This window comes from Chlorocebus sabaeus, chromosome 16 (assembly GCF_047675955.1).
Source record: "Chlorocebus sabaeus isolate Y175 chromosome 16, mChlSab1.0.hap1, whole genome shotgun sequence".
Lineage (NCBI taxonomy): Eukaryota > Metazoa > Chordata > Mammalia > Primates > Cercopithecidae > Chlorocebus > Chlorocebus sabaeus.
This window is the reverse complement of record NC_132919.1, coordinates 7,711,732-7,733,013: the sequence shown is the minus strand read 5'-3', so window position 1 is coordinate 7,733,013 and position 21,282 is coordinate 7,711,732. Positions and strand designations below refer to the sequence as shown.

Sequence of the window (21,282 nt, the reverse complement as noted above, 5' to 3'; positions counted from 1 at the left end):
AGTGTTGATATGGTAGAATAAGAAGACAGCTTCAGAAGGAAGGCGCGATCATTGATACTAGATGCTTCATGGGAATCAAGAAGAGTACAAACTGACAGTTCGTCAAAAAGTTAAATACAGAGCTACCATATGACCTAGCAATGTCAATACTAAGTGTACACCCAAGATAATTGAATCATATGTCCACACATAAAGTTGTGCATGAATCTTCTTAGAAGCATTATTCATAATAGCCAAAAAGTGTAAATAAAAATATCCAGCAACTGACGAACAGATAAATACAGTATATCCATGCAGTGGAATATTATTCAGCCGTAAAAAGGAATGGAGTACTGATACATGCTACAAGATGGATGAACTTTGAAAACATTATGCTAAGTAAGAGAAGTTAGACATAAAAGGCCACATATTATTTGATGCCATTTATATGAAATGTCCAGAATAGGCAACTGGTAGATCAGTGGTTGCGCAGGTTTCAGGGGCGGGAAGAATGGGAGGGACTGCTAATGGATATGGGTTTCTTTTTGGGGTGATGGAAATGTCTGGAATTCTGGATAATGGTGATAGTTGCACAGCTTTGTGAATATCCTAAAAACCCCTGAATTCACTTTAAAATGGTGAATAAGGTATATGAATTCTATCTGAATTTTTTTTAATACAAACCAGCCAATACAGTGACTCACACCTGTAATCCCAGTGCGCTCTGGGAGGCCAAGAGAGGAGGATCCCTTGAGGCCAGGAGTTTAAGACCAGCCTGAGCAACATAGCAAGACTATCTCTACAAAAAAAGTTTAAAAATTAGCCAGGCATGGTGGCTTGTGCCTGTAGTCCTACCTACTCAGGAAACTGAGGCAGAAGGAGAGCTCAGCCCAGGAGCTGGAGCCTGCAGTGAGCTATGATTATACAACTGCACTGCAGCCTGGGCAACACAGTGAGACCTTGTCTCTAGAAAAACAGTACAAACCAAGAAAAGTATTGTACTTGTCATTTGGTCACCTTTAAAGCCAGTTTTAGTGAGGAAGTTAGATATCGATGAAAGATTGTGAGAAACCATTAAAATATTGCTTACGGAGGGTTTTTTGTTTTGTTTCATTTTAGTGACAGGGTCTTGCTTTGTCACCCAGGCTGGAGTGCAGTGGTGTGATCATAGCTCACTGCAGCCTCCAACTCCTAGGCTCAAGCTTTGCTCCTGCCTCAGCCTCACCAGTAGCTGGACTACAGGCACACACTACCACAACTGGATAGTTTTAAAATGTTTTATAGAGATGGAATCTCGCTGTGTTGTTCAAACTGGTCTTAAACTCTTGGCCTCAAGCGATCCTCCCACCAGTGGCCTTCCGAAGTGTTGGGATTACAGGTGTGAGCCACCACACCCACCCTTTTTTAATTTTAATTTTTGTTTTTGTTTTTGTTTTTTGAGACGGAGTTTTGCTCTTATTGCCCAGGCTGGAATGCCGTGGCACAATCTTAGTTCACCAACCTCCACCTCCCAGTTCAAGTGATTCTCCTGCCTCAGCCTGCTAGGTAGCTAGGATTACAGGTGCCCGCCACCACACCCAGCTAATTTTTGTATTTTTAGTAGAGATGGGGTTTTCACCATGTTGGCCAGGCTAGTCTTGAACTTCTGACCTCAAGTGATCCACCCACCTTGGCCTCCCAAAGTGCTGGGATTACAGACGTGAGCCACTGCGCCTGGCTAATTCTGTATCTCTACTGTTGCCTCCAGATTCCCTCATCTTGTGTAAGAAGCGCCTATTTCTTTAAGGCTGCAGCAGTCTTGCTGTGTGTTCCTTACCTTCTCTTCCTCACTGTTTTCTACTTACCTCCTGACATTTCTTTCATTCATTGAAGACTGACACCTGACTTAGTCCTGCCATCATCTTCAGTGACCTTAGGATCGACATGAATGATCTATTCATCACCCAGACTTTTTGGTCCCTTGATCCCCTTATTTCCAGAGACCTGTCTAGCCATCCCACTTCTGACCCCATCTCTGGACTTCCTTTTGAAATATTAAATTCAAACCCCCAACTTGGGCCACAACTTTCTATCCTTCCAGCCCCCTCATTTACTTCTACTCTATTCCTGGACCCACCATGAGACACTATAGTCCCTTAGCTCCTCATTTTCTCCTAATCAGCTATACCATCTTCACCTCTTTTCCTATCCAGCTTAAATTCCCTGGTCTATCATTTTAACCACGCTCCTGCCACTGTCTTGGTGCCCTCTTCTTATTTTCCTTCCTGCAAACCCCTGGCCTTGTATCACTTTGGTTGCTTGTTTACACCCACGATGCAAAGGGCTGCTGAAGAAAACACCATGACCATTGAGACCAGTGTTTCTGCTCATCCTTTCTCCTAGTCAGCTGCGTTCTCCACGGTGACTTCCTCAAAACCTTCTCCTTATACTAGTTCATTTTAAAGAACAGGATACATATGTTCATTTTAATATCATAATAGATAGAAAATCTTATCTACTTCCAGGAGCTGGATTATCCTATGAGAACTCCCTTGAAATTCCAACACTCAACTACATGTTTAACTCTGTCCATATTTGTCCTTTTATCCTTTCCTCTTGTCCTGTCTGAAGCTAATCCCTATACTTGGGCTCTTGGTCTCACCCCTGCCACCTTCTCAGGGACTGTGGTTACCAGCGATCCTCTAACTCAGTCCTTTATTTCCCATTCCACTTGCTCTTTCCCAACCACATTAAAATGTGCTCAAATCTCCTTATCTTTGAAAGAAATACTCTGGACCCCTTTAGCTGCCACCTTACCGCACTGTGTCCATTCACAGCCAAGCCTCTTGAAAGAATTAACTGCCCTCAGTGTCTACTTGCCTACTCGTTGTCCAGCCCTCTACCCCCACTACAGCTGCTTTCACCAAATTACCAACAACCTCCTGGTTGCTAAAAATCAGAGGATGTTCTTAGTTCTTCACCTGACCCCTTTTTGAAAAATAATTTGCTTGACTTCTGTAGTTTTGCATTCCTGGTTTTTCCTTTGCCTCTCTGGCTCCTCCTCATCAGTCCCCCTTCAAAGAGGCAGTGCTGTATGGATTAGTGGTCAGCCATGGTACTTAAGAACTTGGACTTGGGAAACAGGGCTGGGTTCATATGCTGCTTCCACTTCTCGGAGTTGGTTTCTTCCACTAAAATGGCAATATGTAAGTCTTTTTGTGAAGCCCTAATATTACCAAGTCAATGGAATTATACTTTTAAGGTCTTTAGTACTGTGTCTGACACACAGTAAGCAGGCATGCACTAAACTCCCCTGACTCTCCAAGCTTATAATAGGCGCCCCTCCTATGTGCTACCATATTATCCTTTATCTTTCTCATTAGGCTCCAGAGAGGAGGGGCCCTGTCACCCTTCTCCACTGTGGTATCAGTCTAGCACCAGGCGCACATTAGGCACCCTGTAAATAAATATCTGTTGACTGCTTCAAGTGTTTAATATATGGCAAAGGTGATACTTTAAATCAGTGGGGCAAAGGATTATTGATAAATAATGATGCATAATTGATAAATGGAAAACTATTTGTGAAAATATAAAAGGTGGATCCTTACCATTTACTAAACTAGTTTTTAGATGGATTAAATTGTGACATTAAAAACAAAAATTGGCCAGGCACAGTGGCTCAGGCCTGTAATCCCAGCACTTTGGGAGGCCGAGGTGGGCTGATCACAAGGTCAGGAGTTCAAGACCAGCCTGACCAACATGGTGAAACCCCATCTCTATTAAAAATACAAAAATTAGCCGGGCATGGTGGCGGGCACCTGCAATCCAAGCTACTCAGGAGGCTGAGGCAGGAGAATCACTTGAACGCGGAGGTTGCAGTGAGCCGAGATTGTGCCACTGCACTCCAGCCTGGGCAACAGAGCAAGACTCCGTCTCAACAAAACAAAACAAAACAAAAATGTAATTCTGCTCAATTCATCAAGACCAAAAAATTTTTTAGAGAACTAGAATGAGATAGAAAAAGTGTGGAAGAATATTTTCCTGATCTTGGGGATGAAAAAGGCTTCAGCACACAACAAGCATCAACCATAAAGGAAAACGTGGATACATTTAACTCAATGAAACTAAATTTTACTATGTAAGAAAACATCATAAAGTTAAAAGACTAGCTAGGAAAACATTTGTGCCATTTATGACAGATCATTTTATTCAGTAAATACTGTATGCTCTAATAGAGCTCAGACATAACAGAAACTAGCTCAGAAAGATACTTTATCCAGGAAACTAGGGCTTTGGAAGGGCCAAAGAAGAACTACAGACTGGGTTTCCAGAGTGACAAGAACATTGTAAGGACAGGCTTGGTGGCTCATGCCTGTCATCCCAACACTTTGGGAAGCTGAGATGGGTGGATCACTTGAGGTCAGGAGTTCGAGACCAGCCTGGCCAACATGGTGAAACCCCATCACTACTAAAAATACAAAAAATAGCCGGGCATCATGGCGCATGCCTGTAATCCCAGCTACTCGGAAAGCTGAGGCGGGAGAATCTCTTGAACTTGGGAAGTGGAGGTTTCATTGAGCCAAGATTGCGCCACTGCACTCCAGCCTGGGTGACAGAGTGACTCCACCTCAAAGAAAAAAAAAAAAAAGAAGAAAAGAAAAAAGAACATTTTAGAACTGGCCCACCAGAGATCTACTTCCTGTTTCTTCTGTGATCAAGAAGCTGCTAGGGTGGGGTACTGGCTCCAGTATTACTCCAATATTGTATAATAGCAGGAGTAAGGAAATAGGAAGATAGCGAGCTAGTGTTTGTATTCTTGATGAAATAAAGATGTCACAGAAATCAACAATAAGAAAAAGACCAATAGAAAAAAACAAAAGTAGTAAAGTATATGTACAAAAGATGAACAAGGCCGGGCGCGGTGGCTCAAGCCTGTAATCCCAGCACTTTGGGAGGCCGAGACGGGCGGATCACGAGGTCAGGAGATCGAGGCCATCCTGGCTAACACGGTGAAACCCCGTCTCTACTAAAAAGTACAAAAAACTAGCCGGGCGAGGTGGCGGCGCCTGTAGTCCCAGCTACTTGGGAGGCTGAGGCAGGAGAATGGCATAAACCCGGGAGGCGGAGCTTGCGGTGAGCAGAGATCTGGCCACTGCACTCCAGCCTGGGTGACAGAGCCAGACTCCGTCTCAAAAAAAAAAAAAAAAAAAAAAAAAAAAAAGATGAACAATAGGATGATGATTGCTGACTTTTATTGAGTTTTACTCTGTATCCAGGAACTAAGATGTACTTAATATGTACTAACTCACTCCTTTCAATAACCTTATAAAGTAGAAACTATCCTAATACCCATTTTACAGATGAGAAAACAGACAAAGGGAGGTGAAATATCTTGCTTAAGGTCAGAGCTATTGAGAGGTGGGCATTTATACCTAAACTTGTGGACCATAGTAGACCTGAAAAAAGAAAACTGGATGGTGTGATGGCTCAAGAATTGGACATTGTTTTTTGTTTGTTTGTTTGTTTGTTTGTTTTTTAAAACAACCTGGTGCTAATTTAAAAATTAGCACCAGGCTAATTTTTGTGTATTTTTTTTAGTAGAGACGGGGTTTCACCATGTTGGGTAGGCTGGTCTTGAACTCCTGACCTCAGGTGATCTGCCCACCTCGGCCACCCAGAGTGCTAGCATTACAAGCGTGAGCCACCGTGCCTGGCCAAAATAAATAAATTTTAAAATAGAAGTAACTCAACTTCTGAGCTATGGAATAGTTCTCTGTACTTCCAGTACCTAATAAAGAACCCAAATACTGCAATATATCTTTTCAATTAAAAGATTTTTTGTTTGTTTTTTAATTGATTAAAAGATTTTATCTGGTCTGCTCATCCTTCTATTGCTGCCTTTTAGCTAAATCCTTTTCCTTGCTTTCACTGAGTAAGGCATATCATCTTAATCAGAAGGAGGAAGATGTAAGCCCAAAATTGTAATTGTTGTCTTTGCCCTCTGCAAGTTTTTTAGATCTGCTTTTTAAAATTTATTTTATTTTTCGAGACAGAGTCTTGCTCTGTCACCCAGGCTGGAGTGCAGTGGCATGATCTCAGCTCACTGCAGCAACTGCCTCCCAGGCTCAAGCGAGCCTCCCACCTCAGCTTCTGGAGTAGCTGGGGCTACAAGCACAGGGGCCACCATGCCCAACTGTAGATCTTTTTCGATTGACCACTGTGATGGAAACTGAATAGTCCTATACAAAATGGCAAAAACCAAACTTTTTCCCATTTGACATTGCTTTTTAACAATTTCTTAATAGTTTTCTGTTGGCTGACCAGCTAGAAGTATCTTGCTTTTCATCTGTTTTCAAGCCCCAGTTGTTTTGGCAGAATTGCACACTTTTCCCAGCTGATTAACTATCCTTTAGGTTATAAATTTGTCATGGGAAATGCCAACCCACGCTGGCTTCCTCTTACCCCTTCACTTGCTCTTGGGCCCTTTTGCCATCTAGCACTCCAGTCTGTAAAGGAAATCTTTTTTTTTTTTTTTTTTTTTTTTGAGACGGAGTCTTGCTCTGTCGCCCAGGCTGGAGTGCAGTGGTGTGATCTTGGCTCACTGCAACCTCTGCCTCCTGGGTTCAAGTGATTCTCCTGCCTTAGCCTTCCAAGTAGCTGGGATTACAGGAGCTCACCACCAAGCCCGGCTAATTTTTGTATGTTTAGTAGAGATGGGGTTTCACCATGTTGGCCAGGCTGGTGCGAACTCCTGACATGAAGTAATCCACCCATCTCAGCCTCCCAAAGTGCTGGGATTATAGGCATCAGCCACTGTACTCGACTGAGAATCATTTTTATTTCAGACTGAATGAGACATAATTAGTACATTAAAATCAAATTATTCTATATTCCAAAACTGTAGAACTCCTAAAATGTATCCCAGAGTCAATAATAAAGTTATCCACTCACTTCATTAGAGGAAGAGTTTGAACTTTGGTGTCAGAAAGGTAACACCTGGAATCCAAGCTCTGCCACTTAATAACTATGGCCCTGGGCAAGCTGTTTATCCCTCAAGTCTTAGCTCCTTCATCTGTAAAACAGCAGTATTAATGCCTATCTCAAAGGGTTGTGGTGAGGGTTACGTGAGCTAACTTACATAAAGCACTGGCTGTAATAAGGTACTCGATAATTGGTAGCTGTTACTCTAAACCATCAAGTTTACTGTTAGCCACTTCTCTCTTCAGAGATTCACTTAAGATGATTGCAAGGTGAGAAGATTCACAACCTGAGTTATGAGCTTAAGCACCTTAAACTCCTTTAGGAGCAAAGGACTGACTTTAGTTACTCTTCTCTCAGTAATTGGCCCCATTCCCTTGCTTTCATCACTGTGTAAGGAAGCTCAATTCTGGCATGATATGAAACAAACCATATTTTACTTGACTCAAAAACTTCTCCTAATGGAGGAATAAACACTATTGTTAGGTTGGAAACTGAATGTTAGTCACAGATACAGTCTGTAATTTTCTAATCATGTCAGATGTTACCTGGATGCTGAAAAATGCCAAATCTTAAAATCCTGAGGGGAGGATTCATTACTAAATAAAGAATGGCTAGCACAAGGAATGGGAAAGAAAACTAAGGCTTTCTGAGTGTCTTTTCCAAGGACTCTCTATAGTGCTGGGCAGGTTCCCATTCCTTATTTAATCTTCTCAATAACACTATAAGGTAGCATCTTTTTAGGGTGACCATGTCCTGGATCTTGCCTGTTGCCCTACTGTCACCTTACTTTCTATTATCTGTATTTTATGGTTGAAGAAACGGAATCCAAAGGAAGGTATTTAAATATTCTGTGCATGGTTATAAAGCCAGAACACTCCTCCTTTCTGCATTTGAATTTCTTCTAAGAATATCCCATGCATACCTTGTCCAACTGCAGCCTGGCTTCTCTAACAAAGCCACCGTGACCTATTTGCAGAATCCATGGTCGCTCAGGTCTTCATCTTACGTGATCTCCATGGAGCACTTGATGCTGTTGACCGCTCCCCTCTCTTCTATGCTCTCTCTTTGGCTTCTGTGGCAACATTTCCCGCTTGGCCTCTTTCATCCCTCTAGCTCTTCCTTTCCAGTGTCCTTTCCTCCTCCCCAAACCTCTATGTAGATTACACTTCACCCTTAAGGGGATCTGATCCTTGACTAGCTACAGCTGCTATCTGTCAATAATTCCCACACCTATAACTCTAGCCCAGAGCTGTCTTTCAGGATCCAGTCCTATATATCCAATAAGATCTGGACATGTGACTGCATGCCCCAGAGTTACCTCATACAACTAACTAAAAATTCATCACTTTCCTTCCCAAAGTCCTCTTCCAGCAGTTCCTTTCACCATCCTCCCAGTTATCCAGGCCAGACACAGGTGTCATCCTTGACTCCTCCCTTTGCCTTAGACCCCTACCCAGATGATCAAGTCCTCCTATTCTCTCTTAACTTCAGTTCATCTCTGATCTCCACTGCCACAATAACCTAATTGTGGCTGCCTTTGGATCTCACCTGGACTACTGCATTAGCGCCAGTCTCTCTGTCTCCACTTTCTCTCCCTCATTTCCTTCTCTCTTGACATTGTAGTCAAGTCACCTTTTGAAAATGCAAATCTGATCATGTGATTCTCTCTATAAAACCCTTAACTCTGGGCCAGGCGCAGTGGCTCACACCTGTAATCCCAGCACTGTGGGAGGCCCAGACGGGCGGATCATGAGGTCAGGAGTTCAAGGCTAGCCTGGCCAACATGGTGAAACCCCGTCTCTACTAAAAATACAAAAATTAGCCAGGTGTAGTGGCGCACACCTGTAATCCCAGCTACTCAGGAGGCTGAGGCAGGAGAATTGCTTGAACCCGGGAGGCGAAGGTTGCAGTGAGCCAAGATCATGCCATTACACTCCAGCCTGGGCAACAAGAGCAAGACACCATCTCAAAAACAAAACAAAACAAAACATAAAACACTTAACTTGGAATTGTACACTATAAAAAGGTGAATATTATGATATGTGAATTATGTCTCAATTTTTAAAAAAACTTATCCTGGTTTACAAAGCCTTCTATGATTTGGCCTGGCTCAGCATCTCTCATTGGCTTCCCTCCCCCTGCCTCCCATTTTCCTCTTAGCTTTACCATGCAGCAGTTCCTTCTGCCTCCGAGCTCTCCACACTTTCCAATCTACGTTTGCATTTCTTCTTATCCTGTGCAGGAAGCATTCTCTCTTCCACCTATCCCTTGTCCTCTTCCTCCCCACTTGACTGACTCCTCCTTGTCCTTCACATCTTAGCTTGAGATGATACTTCCCCAGAAGGCTTGGTCCCCCCTAGACTGGGTTAGGTGCTCCTGATGTGTGTTTCATACTTAGCTCTTTTGTAGCATTCACCAAATATTTGTTCTTTCTGTATTTATTGAGTGACTGCTCTGGGCTGGGCACTGGGCTAGGTGCTGGGTATTTCACAAATAAGAGATGTGGCCCTTGCCCCCATGGTGCTTACAGTCTAAGAAGGAAAGAAAATGGACATTAAACAGTGAATTACCCTAAATACTTTAATTATAATTATGACATTTCAGAGCACCCTGGGGAGGGCATGTTAAAGGACTTGACATAATTGGAGGTATCAGAGAAAGTGTCATTTAAGCAACTTTAAGGAGTCAGGTGGCCAGCTGAAGAGTGGTGGGTGGAGTGTTCCACGCAGAGGAACAGCATGTAGGAAGGCTCTGATGCAAAGCTTGGGGGGCATTTCAGAAACTGAAAGGCCAATGTGGGAGACAAAGAAGAGCCTGGAAGAGCCAAATCTTACCTTCTGGACCATAGTAAGGGTTTCTAAGTTCATCTTAAGAGAAGTAGGTTGCCTTTGAAGACTTTTAACATGGGAATTTTAAAAGTTCCCCATGGCAGCCGGGTGCGGTGGCTCGCGCCTGTAATCCCAGCACTTTGGGAGGCCGAGACGGGCGGATCACGAGGTCAGGAGATCAAGACCATCCTGGCTAACGTGGTGAAACCCCATCTCTACTAAAAAAAAAAAAAAAAAAATTAGCTGGGCGTGGTGGCAGGCACCTGTTGTCCCAGCTACTCGGGAGGCTGAGGCAGGAGAATGGCGTCAACCTGGGAGGCAGAGCTTGCAGTGAGCCAAGATCGCACCACTGCACTCCAGCCTGGGTGACAGAGCGAGACTCCATCTCAAAAAAAAAAAAAAAAAAAAAACAACCTCTGTGGCTACTGTGTAAATAAGGAAGCAGGATGACAAGTTAAGAGACTCACAAACTTCCTGTGAATCTCCCACTAAACTCTAAGCTCCTAGAGGGCAGAAACTGTGTCATTAATTTTTGTATCCACAGTTTCCAGGACTGCCTGACAGATGCTCAGTATCATTTTAATGAATTGAATACATGATAGGGCCAAGATTCCAACCTAGGCTTTTAAGAAAGGCTCAGCTCAAGTATCAATGCCCTATCTCCCCTACACACAACCCTTCAAAGACCACCCCTCCACTCCTCCCTAGACTGGGCTGGATACCCCCTTTTACCTCCAGTGCATCTCTGGTGGGTTGTATTTTCTAAATATGGCCACATTAATGTCTCACATCCCACGTGTTCTTCTTACAGTGTAATTCTGAGACTCTTCCCGCTGAGAGGTGGGAGTAGTTCCCTCCCCTTGGAATTGAGGCTAGGTCACATGATTCGGCTTCCTCTTGGTTCTCTTGGGATGCTGTGAGGAAGCCCAGACTGCCCCGTGTAGAGGCTCATGTGGAGAAAAACTGATAGTCAGCACTGAGAACTATGTGAGTGAGCCATCTTGAAAGTGGATCCTCAGCTCCCAACAGTCCACCCCAGTTCACACCAGGGATGAGCCATCCCTGCTGAGCCCTACCCATCTTGCAGATTCACTGGCAAAATACAGCAGTGGTAGGTAACTAGAATAGCATCCTATGTTTGACATGCAGGGAGGCGGTATGTTAGTTGGATGGGCTATGACTTCCTTGGTACTTATTAGTTGTATGACTTTTGGCAAGTTACTTAACCTCTCTCTGCTTCAGTGTTGTTTTTCAGTATAAATGAAAATAGTACCTATGCCTTAAGTTTGTTGGGAGGATTAATGTTGGTAAATGCAGCTCTACAGGTAATACAGATGAGTCATGTGAGCATCTCCTCAGATATGCCTCTGATCATTCAGCTGTCATTCTCATGTGATTCTGTGTCTTTATAGTACTTTCACTCTATTCATAATATGTTTATATATAGGCATGTGTATGTACAGGTTGAGCATCCCTAATCTAACACCCAAAATCCTCCTAAATCTGAAACTTTTAGATGCCTACACGACACCACAAGTAGAACATTCTACACACAAGTAGTTAACACAAACTGTGCTTCATGCACACAATTTTTTTTTTTTCAGATGGAGTCTCACTTTGTTGCCCAGGCTGGAATGCAGTGGCGTGATCTTGGCTCACTGCAGCCTCTGCCTCCTGGGTTGAAGCAGTTCTGCGTCAGCCTCCTGAGTAGCTGGGATTATAGGCATTTGCCACCACACCTGGTCAATTTTTGTATTTTTAGTAAAGACAGGGTTTCACTGTGTTGGCCAGGCTTATCTTGAACTCCTGGCCTCAAGTGATCCTTCTGCCTCCCAAAGTGCTGGGATTACAGGTGTGAGCTTCCACACCCAGTCTAGGTACACAATTATTTAAAATATTGGCCAGGCACGGTGGCTCGTGCTTATAATCCCAACACTTTGGGAGGCCTAGGCAGGAGGACTGCTTGAGGCCAGGAGTTTGAGACCAGTGTGGGCAACATAGGAAGACCCTGTCTCTACCAAAAATAAAAAATTAGCCAGGTATGGTGGTGCTACTTGGAGGCAGGAGCATTGCCTGAGCTCAGGAGTTTCAGGTTACAGTGAGCTGTGATCACACCACTGCACTTAAGCCTTTACCCCCATCCCCACTTTGATGGATTCGCTTCACTTATTCATTCACCAGCTTTTTGTTTTTTTCTTTTTAGTGCTTCCTGTGTGCCTAGAATACCTAGTACTTGGGGTGCATATTTATTTGTATTCTGAATCCTTAATCTTTGGCTTCCAGGATAAAAATCAGTCAGGTTTCAAATTCTGTGTGCTCTTCCAGCTAAACCGTGTGCTCTACTGGCCCATCATCAAGTGGCTGTTCTCCCAACAGCAGCCCAGCCATGTGGTCTCCCTAAACTTAGCTGTGGGGCTAGATGCATTAACCTTATCCTGATGTATGATTGGATGTTATAGTATCAAGACCAAATGATAGATCCCTTTACTCAGCTCCAAGGTACAGCCAGATTAACATTTGGTACAATGACATTTGGTACCTGAGACTCATCATAAATTTAGCCCCAAAGGTTAAAGCTTTAGGAATTTCTGCCATGGGTTGCCATGGTTCTGCCACAGGTTGAGGCAGACCATTGAGACAGGTGCCAGAATATTGGGACCACATTGTATTGTCACTTTTGATATTTGACTTTTGAGGCTTTTTCAATTATTGTTGTGTATGTGTGTGTGTGCATGCTATTTCAGGAGTAGAAGTAGGGGGTTGGGCGATTTGGAGAATCTGATGGAAATTATAGCACCGTTTTCCAAAAATAATACACATCCACAGACACACACATACACAGAGTATTTAGAAACAGTTTCAGGACAGCCAGGTTAGTAATCCACCTGTGACTTGCCGTAAGGGTAGAAACTTTTCTATACCATAACTTAGTCCTTTATCATGTACTATGTTCATTTACCTTTTCATGTGTGCATGTTTTATCCCAGTGAGTAGGCAAGCTTCTTCCAAGGAACATATGCCTCTTTATGACCCCTAGTAATATGTGCATGTAGGGACCTCACCTGTGGGAAATCTTGCCAGTTGAGTCCTTTGAAGCTCTGTGATTCACTGGGGATGGCAGCCTTCCCTTCAGCACTCCACCCTCCACCCAGCACCCTCCAAGGCAAAAGAGACTACCACAGGAGGACTTGGACCCTGCATTCATGTTCTGTTTGCTCTCTAGGTTTTAGGCTAAAGCATTATTTACATAATCCTCATGCAGATATCCACTTGGCTATTTAGAGAACAAAGCAGTGCCTACTGGAAAGATTTTTTTAAAAGTATTAATAAATGAATGCATTACATGATTTTTAAAAATTTTGATGTCTTTATCCCTTTGTCAGCTCCATACCTTGCCCTATACTCTCCCATACCTGTAATCAGGATCCCCTTTTTGTTCTATCCCATGAATTCCTAACTGCACTCCTTTCCTGCCATGTGCTTGTAAGGAAAAAAAAAAAAAAAAAAAAAAAAGCGGGCATAAACCTAATGTTAATGGAACGGTGGCCGTGTGATTTTTCCTTGTTTTCTTGTCCTTCCCTCCCCCTTATAAATGTCCAAGGGCCACCTTTCCATCCTAACTTTGGAAGGGTTTTCCCTCCAGGCTTGTCTCACAGACTCTGTAAGTAATTACAGCCACCTGGTGGCCATATGGGGAAATGACAGATGGATTGACCCCAAAAAATCTAGTGAGACCCTCCTTTTTTTTTTTTTTTTTTTTTTGAGATGGAGTTTCATTCTTGTTGCCCAAGCTGGAGTGCAATGGCGCTATCTCAGCTCACCGCAACCTCTGTCTCCCGGGTTCAGGCGATTCTCCTGCCTCAGCCTCCCAAGTAGCTGGGATTACAGGTGCACGCCACTACGCCCGGCTAATTTTTTGGATTTTTAGTAGAAACAGCCTTTTGCCAGGTTGGCCAGGCTGGTCTTGAACTCCTGACCTCAAATGATCCTCACACCTCGGCCTCCCAAAGTTCTGGGATTACAGGCATGAGCCACTGCACCTGGCCAGAGATACTCTATGGAATAACTTTTGGTTTTGGGGTCTAGGGGAAGCAGGGAAAGGGAATCCTGTGGATAGAGACTGTAGCACAGGAACCAGACATCCTATTCCTCCGTCCTTCCTTGCCTACTAGGACACAACATCCCCCCCACTAGTTATAGACAGATGAGTTCACTTAACATTTGAGTTCATTCAAAATTTATTGAGCAGCAACTGTGTGCTCAGCAATGAGAATATAGCAGTGAGCAAAACGTGAACAAGATCTCTGCCCTCATGAGCTTACAATCTAGCAGTACAGCCAGCCTATTACAGCCATAATTTTACAATTGTAACAAAAACTCTGGAAAATGTATGGTGCTAACCGATTTATCAGAAGTCTTGACCCACCAAGAAATCAGAAAAGAACTGAGGAAGGAACATTTAGGATCAGCTAGGCAGAAAGTGAAAGGAAGCGTGTTGCAGGCAGGGAGGACAGTGTGTGAGGGCTCCGCGGCAAGACATGTAATGAACTGAAAGCCAGTGTCTGGGCCGTAGAGAACAAAGAGGGGTGTTGCGAGATGAGCCTGATTTATACAAGGTCTTTGAATTTAGGACTTTATTCCAAAAGCAGGTGGAAGCCACTGAAGAAGCTAAGGAAAGTTCGATGTTTAGGTTTGTTTTTCATAGCTGACTCTTACTGCAGCATGGAAGGCAGAAGTGGAAATGGGAGAACAGGTTAGGAAGTTTCCATAGCAGTTTAGACAAGAGGTGATGGTAACTTGGAGAAAAGAAGATAGGTTCCAGAGATATTTAGGAGACAGATTACACTTGATGAGTGACTGGATGTGTGAGGAAAGGGATGTGTTTCTGGCAAAAGGCATTGAAGTACGAGTCTCTGGAAGAGGGACAGATTTTGGCAGAATGAAGACATCCCGTAGGCACAGGACAGGCCCTGAGGCTTGCACTAGAGGAACAGCATAGCCTTCATTCTCAAATAGTTCAGGGTTTAATTGAGCAAACAAGATACACGTAATTGCAGAGTTGATTAAAGCTCAAAATGACTGATTTAGATAATTCACAGACTCCTGCATTCCATGAGATTAGATTTAAATCCTCCACCTCACAGTAAATTCAGATAACTGCTGAAGCCAACGGTAATGTTTCCTGTTCATGCCTCCCATAGCCCCTCAGAACACCTATACAGCCCAACGATATCTCACAGGGGTCACCTTCTCCTGTGCTGGGCCCTGATGCCCCCGCCAGAAGACACACTAAACTCTTCCTGATTTGTGTTTTGCTTGCTGCTGCCAGGAAGTTCACCTGTCTGTCATTCTCAAATCTCCCCTCCTTAAGTTAAAGGAGACCAAATCTAGCCACTGCCCCCGATAGTGGTTCTCTTTTGGTCACCAGGAAAGTTTTCTGACTTACTTAACGTCTCTCTTTACATTACCCCTGTCAAGTTCTCTCTTTTGGAGTCACCATCTTGCAACCCTGTCTTCCTCATCTTCTCCAAGTGGCAAACTGCCTCCTTTTTCTCCCTCACCAAAGCGTCACTAATTTGCTGGCCTTTTCCCCACCCTAGTTTTCCCTCAAGTTAGTAAATACCCACCTCTTTGCCCCAAAAAGGTCAGGAAAGAAATTTGGGGTATGGGATTAACAAGGAAGTAGCCCCAATAGCTATTGCTTAGCTGACACTTAGCCTTCCTTGCCTCCTCTTCGCCACAGGAGAACTCTGCAAACTACCAGAGACAATAACTGCTAACTGTACAATAGGACCACAGTTTCCTATTGTGCAAGGAGCCTAGGAAAAAGCCACATCCCAAATACTTGCTCTGAGAACAGTGGTTACAAATGTTAACATGAGATTAGACATTGAGATGGTCCCTTTATATTGAGAGAACATGGACTTTGGAGTTGGGTAGACTTGAATTTGCATTCTGGCTCTAGTGGTACTACCTAGTGTGCCTTTGAGCTATTAAACTTTTCAAAGTTTCAAAGGACTTATCTGTAAAATAGTAATCCACCTTATAGGGTAGTTGTCTTGAAGAGGCTATTTGGGAGGCTGAGGCAAGAGGATCACTTGAGGCCAGGAGTTTGAAACCAGCCTGGGCAACACAGTGAGACCCTGTGTCTATAGAAAATGAAAACATTAGGCATTGTGGCGTGCACCCAAAGTCCCAACTACTCAAGGCAGAGGTGGGAGGATCACTTGTGCCCAAGAGCTCCAGGCTGCAGTGAGCCATGATTTTGCCACTGCACTCCAGACTGGGTGACAGAGCAAGACCCCTTCTCTTTGTGGGGGGTGGGGGGAGAGGGTATATGAAGTACCCAGCATAATATCTAGCCTGAATTGCCTGTAATGACTCACTTCCTTTCTTTCCCTTGGGTTTCAGCTGCCAAATACTATTCTACAAGTAAGATAAGCCAGCTTTGTGTGGTCAATGATAAACATTTCCTATTCCTGTCTTTGTAAATCCCATCTTCCTGCAGACATCTCATTTCCATCATTGCCAACAAAGTCCTTCCATCCCTCACCCCTGTAGAACTACTCTCTCTTAACTATCAAACAGTTCTGCCTGAACTCTGACTAGCCTCTTCTACATCTCCCTAAACCAAGATACTTGATCTTCTTGTATCATTCCTAAAGATTAATTCACTGATTTTCTCAGAGCAAATTGTAATGAAGGCAGGGAATAGGACCTTTACACTTCAGAAGGGCACAGGCTAGCTCCTAGAGAGGAATGGAGATCTAGGCCCAGGCACCCCTCGGCCCCACCACTTTTCCTCAAGGCACAGAAAAAGCCAAACTCGAAATACATCTCGAGTGTACATGAGTGTACGTCTCCTTTCCTACAACTCTGTGAGGTCATCATTGAAGTAGAGAAGTATTGCAGGTGTGTGAAGTGTACCGTCCATATTGAGATAGTCAAATTCTTCCTCCTCATCCCGGATCCCATTCTCTTCCAGGGTAAAATCCATGTTCAGGTTCTTCCCTTCATATTTCCACGTGTAGCTGGCAGCATGTGCATTATAGGGGAGATAGCGGTGTAGGATTTCCCATATGGACTCCAGAACCCCCACCTGGAGAACACAGAAGCACCCCACCCCCAGAATTCTGGATGGAGTATACACATACACACACTAGGATCAAAGTGCCTCCCTTGGCAGATAGCAGCTTCAGGTAATCTACGGCCCCAGAAAAAAAGATGAAACTCCAGCATGTAATGAACAGGCCCAAAAGACCTACAGCTCTTAATGGCAGCCACTTCTAACTACCAGATGGCCATAAAGGGTCAACTGTCCCCTCACTATATCCGTGCAATAGAGTACATTAAAAAGAAAGTTCAATTGCTGTCCAAAACGGCGTGTAAGAGTTTCGAAGGACCACCATCACTAAGATGCATAAACTGCTGTTCCCGGGCTTATAAAGGAGTCTCTTGTCCCCCTGTGACCCAGACACTCCTAGAATTACCAACCCTGGGGACCTAGGTGCTGTGCTTTCCTCAGTTGCCTCAATGTAAAGGGCAGAAAATACACTCCCACTGGTTATGGAAAAAAATGTTGCCCTGAAGATCGGCCTGGAGATTTGCTGGGATTCCCCATTCCCTCTAACCTGCTCCTTGTCACCAGTTCTCACCTCCAGTGTGTGCTCCTGCGACGTGAGTGTGTTAATGATGCGGATGCTCCGGGTCTTGGCAGACAGCCGCCCCACCTCATAATACGACCCCTGCCACCAGGGCTTCCCAAAATCGTTGGCCCAGTCCGAACAGGGCAGCTGAGGCGGAACGTGCACAAAGCGACCCCGCGGGGTGCAGTACCTCAGGCAGCCGGTCAGCGGATCTATGTGCTTGCGGATCTTTAAAGGAGGGTTTGGGGCGAGGGGATCAGAGCAGTCATTATGCTCTGGCTAGCCTCTGCTTTTCCTTCCCATCCCCGCTCTCCATTGCCTCTACCCACAACCCCAGATTTCAGCATAACTCACGTCTTTGGTCTTTGGATCAAACCAGTGGCTGATGTCCTGGCCTGCAACTTCCACGATAGGTTTCAGCAGCAGGTTCCCTTGAAAAGAGCAGCCACGGTCAATGCCAGCCCTTCAAGAACCAGGCAGACGCGCGCGCGCGCGCGCACACACACACACACACACGCACACACACTCCGGCCCCGGCCCAACGCGTGACCCTTACCCTTGTATTCCTGTGCCAATGACGTTAGGTCGTACACGCGTCCCAGGTAAGATACCCAGAGGTCTTCGGGCCTGTTATGTTGGGCCACCTCCGCCGGCGTGAAATAGCGACGCTGAAAATACTCCAAATCTGGCCCAGCCACCAGGCCCCGGCGCGGCATGGCTCTTGCTCTGTCGGTCACTGGCTCTCTTGGTTACTCCTTTGCTCCTCAGCACGCACTCACTACTACTACGACCTCCGTCGAGTCCGGGAGCCGAGGGGAGAGCGTTTATCCGCTGACATGGAAACCATTGTCCTTTTCCGGCCACCGTCCACTGAGATAAATATCAGGGGGTGCGGCTTGGACCGCACGTGTTCACGGGAAACGTAGTATGAGTCCCACACGGGGCATATAAGGATCAAGTAATTGAGTTGCGCCGCTTTCAGGAGTCGGGGGTGGGCAGAAAACGAATACGCTCCGTTTTAATTTAGCGGCCTGGGCTACATGGGATATTTATGACAGACTCTCTCTCTGAGACAGAAAAACAAGGGAGGAGGCAGTATGAGAGGGTATTCTCTCTAAATTCCAGAGTTTCTAAAGGATGTGTAAGAAAGTAGAGGTAAAGGTCTCGCGATATCGTAAGACATCCGGCGTGATACGCTTCAGTGAGCCACAGCGCTAGAAGTAGGAGAAGCTCGCGAGAGCTCTGCCGTTGCCGAGGAGACTAGGAGGGGGAGGAGAGGTGATCTCGCGAAAGGAAAGAGGTCGGGAGCGCTCGCGAGATCTCGGACCACCCAACCTGAAAGGTGCTTAGGAAGTTGAAAGGCCCAGAGGAGGCCTCCGGGCAAATGGCCGGAGCTGGACCGACCATGCTGCTACGAGAAGAGAATGGCTGTTGCAGTCGGCGTCAGAGCAGCTCCAGCGCCGGGGTTAGCACGGGCTCTGGTTCTGGGATTGAGGGGCAGTCGAGCAGCAAGATGGAGGGGGTGGGGGAACTGCAGCTCCCGGCAGCCTCTGGGCGTTGTGTGAGCGCCCCCGCGGGCTGCCGGGAGCTGTGGTTCCGCGGGCGGGCAGTCTGAGCGCTTGTTCCACCCCGCGCAGGATTCGGACGGAGAGCGCGAGGACTCGGCGGCTGCGCGCGCCCGGCAGCAGCTAGAGGCGCTGCTCAACAAAACTATGCGCATTCGCATGACAGATGGACGGACACTGGTGGGCTGCTTCCTCTGCACTGACCGTGACTGCAATGTCATCCTGGGCTCGGCGCAGGAGTTCCTCAAGCCGTCGGGTCAGTGCCTGGGGAATGCACACCCGCCTGGGAATGTGGCGGAACCTTACGCAAGGCATTTCCCCTTCAGGGCCTGGCTGCAGCCCTTGTTTTCTGGGGCTCGTTTTTGTGGCTCAGAGGGGCGGGACTGATGCCGGCCTGCTTCCCTGATCCTCTGATCCTTCTTTCCAGATTCCTTCTCTGCCGGGGAGCCCCGTGTGCTGGGCCTCGCCATGGTACCCGGACACCACATCGTTTCCATTGAGGTGCAGAGGGAGAGTCTGACCGGGCCTCCGTATCTCTGACCACGGTGGCGCATACCTTTCAGACTTCATTAAACTTACGACCGAATGGACCTGTGTCTGTGTGTAGCTGGGATGCCAGTACAGGGATAGCACACCCCACCCCTAGAGGAAAGGACTCATCTGAAGTCGGGAGCCCGACTTCAACCTTCAACCCTCAACCCTCCTCTACCAACCGGGATGTCCAGGGGTGCCAAAGGTTCTCTCAAGTTCAGGGGTAGAGATGGGGGACAGGGCTGAATGATGCACCAACAGGCCCCAGGGTGGGCCCCTGCGTCTTCCCTCCCACGCTGCTGCTCCAGAATTGTGGCGGGAGGGGGTGTCATCCTGCTCCGGAAGGCCCATTGTTTCCCACCCCGGCCTGGCAACACCGAGTTCCTTTAAGCTGGGGTCAGAGAACGGGCTCAGGTCCCCAAGGGGAGCAGGGGCAGGCGGCCGAGGCTGGGCCCCCTCCACTCTATTGATGGGGAGGTGCCTGGGGTCAGGGACAGATCTCTGAGTTCTGGCCAGGAAGAACGGACAAAAGCGATAAGGCCAGGGGGCTGAAGGATGCTCCTCTCTGCTCATTTGTGGCCCTGGCACGTTTCCTGTTCCTCGGCACAGGGCAGGGGTGATAGTACTTGTGCCACTCCTGTGTTTGCAGAGCACGTTCAGTTCGTTAAATCTTTATTGATGCGTGGACACTCCTTCCCCTCCAGCCCCGCCCCCCAGCCCCGGAAATACTGGAGGAGCTGCACCATAAAAGGAGGGCACGAGATTGTTGTCCCATTCACGACGGGGCTGAGGGGAAGGTGTGCAGGTTCCAGCCCAGATGTTCAGGATTGAGATGTGGGTAGTGAAAGGAAAGTGGGTCTTCCGGGATGTGGGGGCTTTCTTCAGCACTGGGTCCACTGACGCTGCTGCTCCCAAGGGGATGCTAGGACTCCGCTCAGGCAGGGGTGGGGGCAGGGCAGGTCGGAAGATGCCGGGCTTCAAGTCCTTGGGCCGAGTAAGAAGGAGGGCAGCCGCCAGGGTTGTTCTTGACTCGAGGGTCATTAGACCCAGACCTTTCCTGATGTAGGAACGGCCTGGGACCCTGGTGAGGCCCGGGTTTGCCGCGGCTGCGGCGCGCGCCGACGCCGATAAAGGGCTCGGCTGTAGGGCACGAGGCAATCGGCTAGGCGGAGGCGCAGGCAGAGGCGGCGGTAGCTGGCCAGAGCAAGCACGAGCAGCGGCACGAGGAGCAGGAATCCGGTGACCAGAAGGGCCGTGAAACCGGGGTCCCGCAGGTGCGCGGTGCAAGGGGGTGCCTGGGAGCGCAGGAACTGTGGGAGAAGAGGCGTCAGGCCCAAGCCAACTGGGCCATACTGTGCACGGGGTGGAAACAGCCCAGGCGGGTTGAAGTTGTGGCCTATAGACCCCACCGCCAGCATCACCACACACCAACACCCACACTCACACGCACACCCCGGGGCGCACGCTCACCTGAGAATGGCAGAGGAAGCCGAAGCCCAGCATGGTGACAGCGGGTAGCAAGATGGTCCCCAGCACCAGCGCCAGCAGGAGAAGATTGAAGGCAGCCACCAGCAGATTCTGGGCTGTTACAAGCACAGCGCAGGCCCAACAATCCAGGGGGTCCCGGGGCTCTGGGCCGCCACCGGGAACCGCTCGCTGTGCCCCGGGGACATCCGCCATGGCCCGCCTGGATTCCGCCCGCCTGGGCCGCTGCCCTTATAGCCCTCTTTCCTGCCCCTCCCCCGGCCCAGCCTCTCCCCACCCCCCTTATCC

The 21,282-nt window shown here is 46.9% G+C and overlaps 3 protein-coding genes across 4 annotated transcripts; 1 reads left to right on the top strand and 2 right to left on the bottom strand.

Annotated features, from left to right (window-relative positions):
• Nucleotides 1–2,961: 2,961 nt before the first annotated feature.
• CYB5D1 (cytochrome b5 domain containing 1) lies at nt 2,962–18,359 on the bottom strand. Of its 2 annotated transcripts, XM_008010209.3 has the most exons (4): nt 17,970–18,359; nt 17,768–17,844; nt 17,423–17,641; nt 2,962–16,866 (listed from the first exon to the last, which is right to left on the bottom strand). In XM_008010209.3, the coding sequence occupies exons 1-4, from the start codon at nt 18,127–18,129 to the stop codon at nt 16,636–16,638; spliced, it is 687 nt and encodes a 228-aa protein (XP_008008400.1). In that variant the 5' UTR covers nt 18,130–18,359; the 3' UTR covers nt 2,962–16,635. The 2 variants fall into 2 exon arrangements, with proteins under 2 accessions (XP_008008400.1, XP_008008399.1); XM_008010208.3 differs by having other exon boundaries at nt 16,755–17,641.
• Nucleotides 18,360–18,760: 401 nt separating this feature from the next.
• On the top strand, nt 18,761–19,564 carry NAA38 (N-alpha-acetyltransferase 38, NatC auxiliary subunit). The gene is made up of 3 exons (XM_008010210.3): nt 18,761–18,878; nt 19,051–19,234; nt 19,406–19,564. The coding sequence occupies exons 1-3, from the start codon at nt 18,798–18,800 to the stop codon at nt 19,516–19,518; spliced, it is 378 nt and encodes a 125-aa protein (XP_008008401.1). The 5' UTR covers nt 18,761–18,797; the 3' UTR covers nt 19,519–19,564.
• A 600-nt stretch (nt 19,565–20,164) lies between these two features.
• Nucleotides 20,165–21,254, bottom strand: TMEM88 (transmembrane protein 88). The gene is made up of 2 exons (XM_008010207.3): nt 20,980–21,254; nt 20,165–20,819 (listed from the first exon to the last, which is right to left on the bottom strand). The coding sequence occupies exons 1-2, from the start codon at nt 21,187–21,189 to the stop codon at nt 20,550–20,552; spliced, it is 480 nt and encodes a 159-aa protein (XP_008008398.1). The 5' UTR covers nt 21,190–21,254; the 3' UTR covers nt 20,165–20,549.
• Nucleotides 21,255–21,282: the final 28 nt, after the last annotated feature.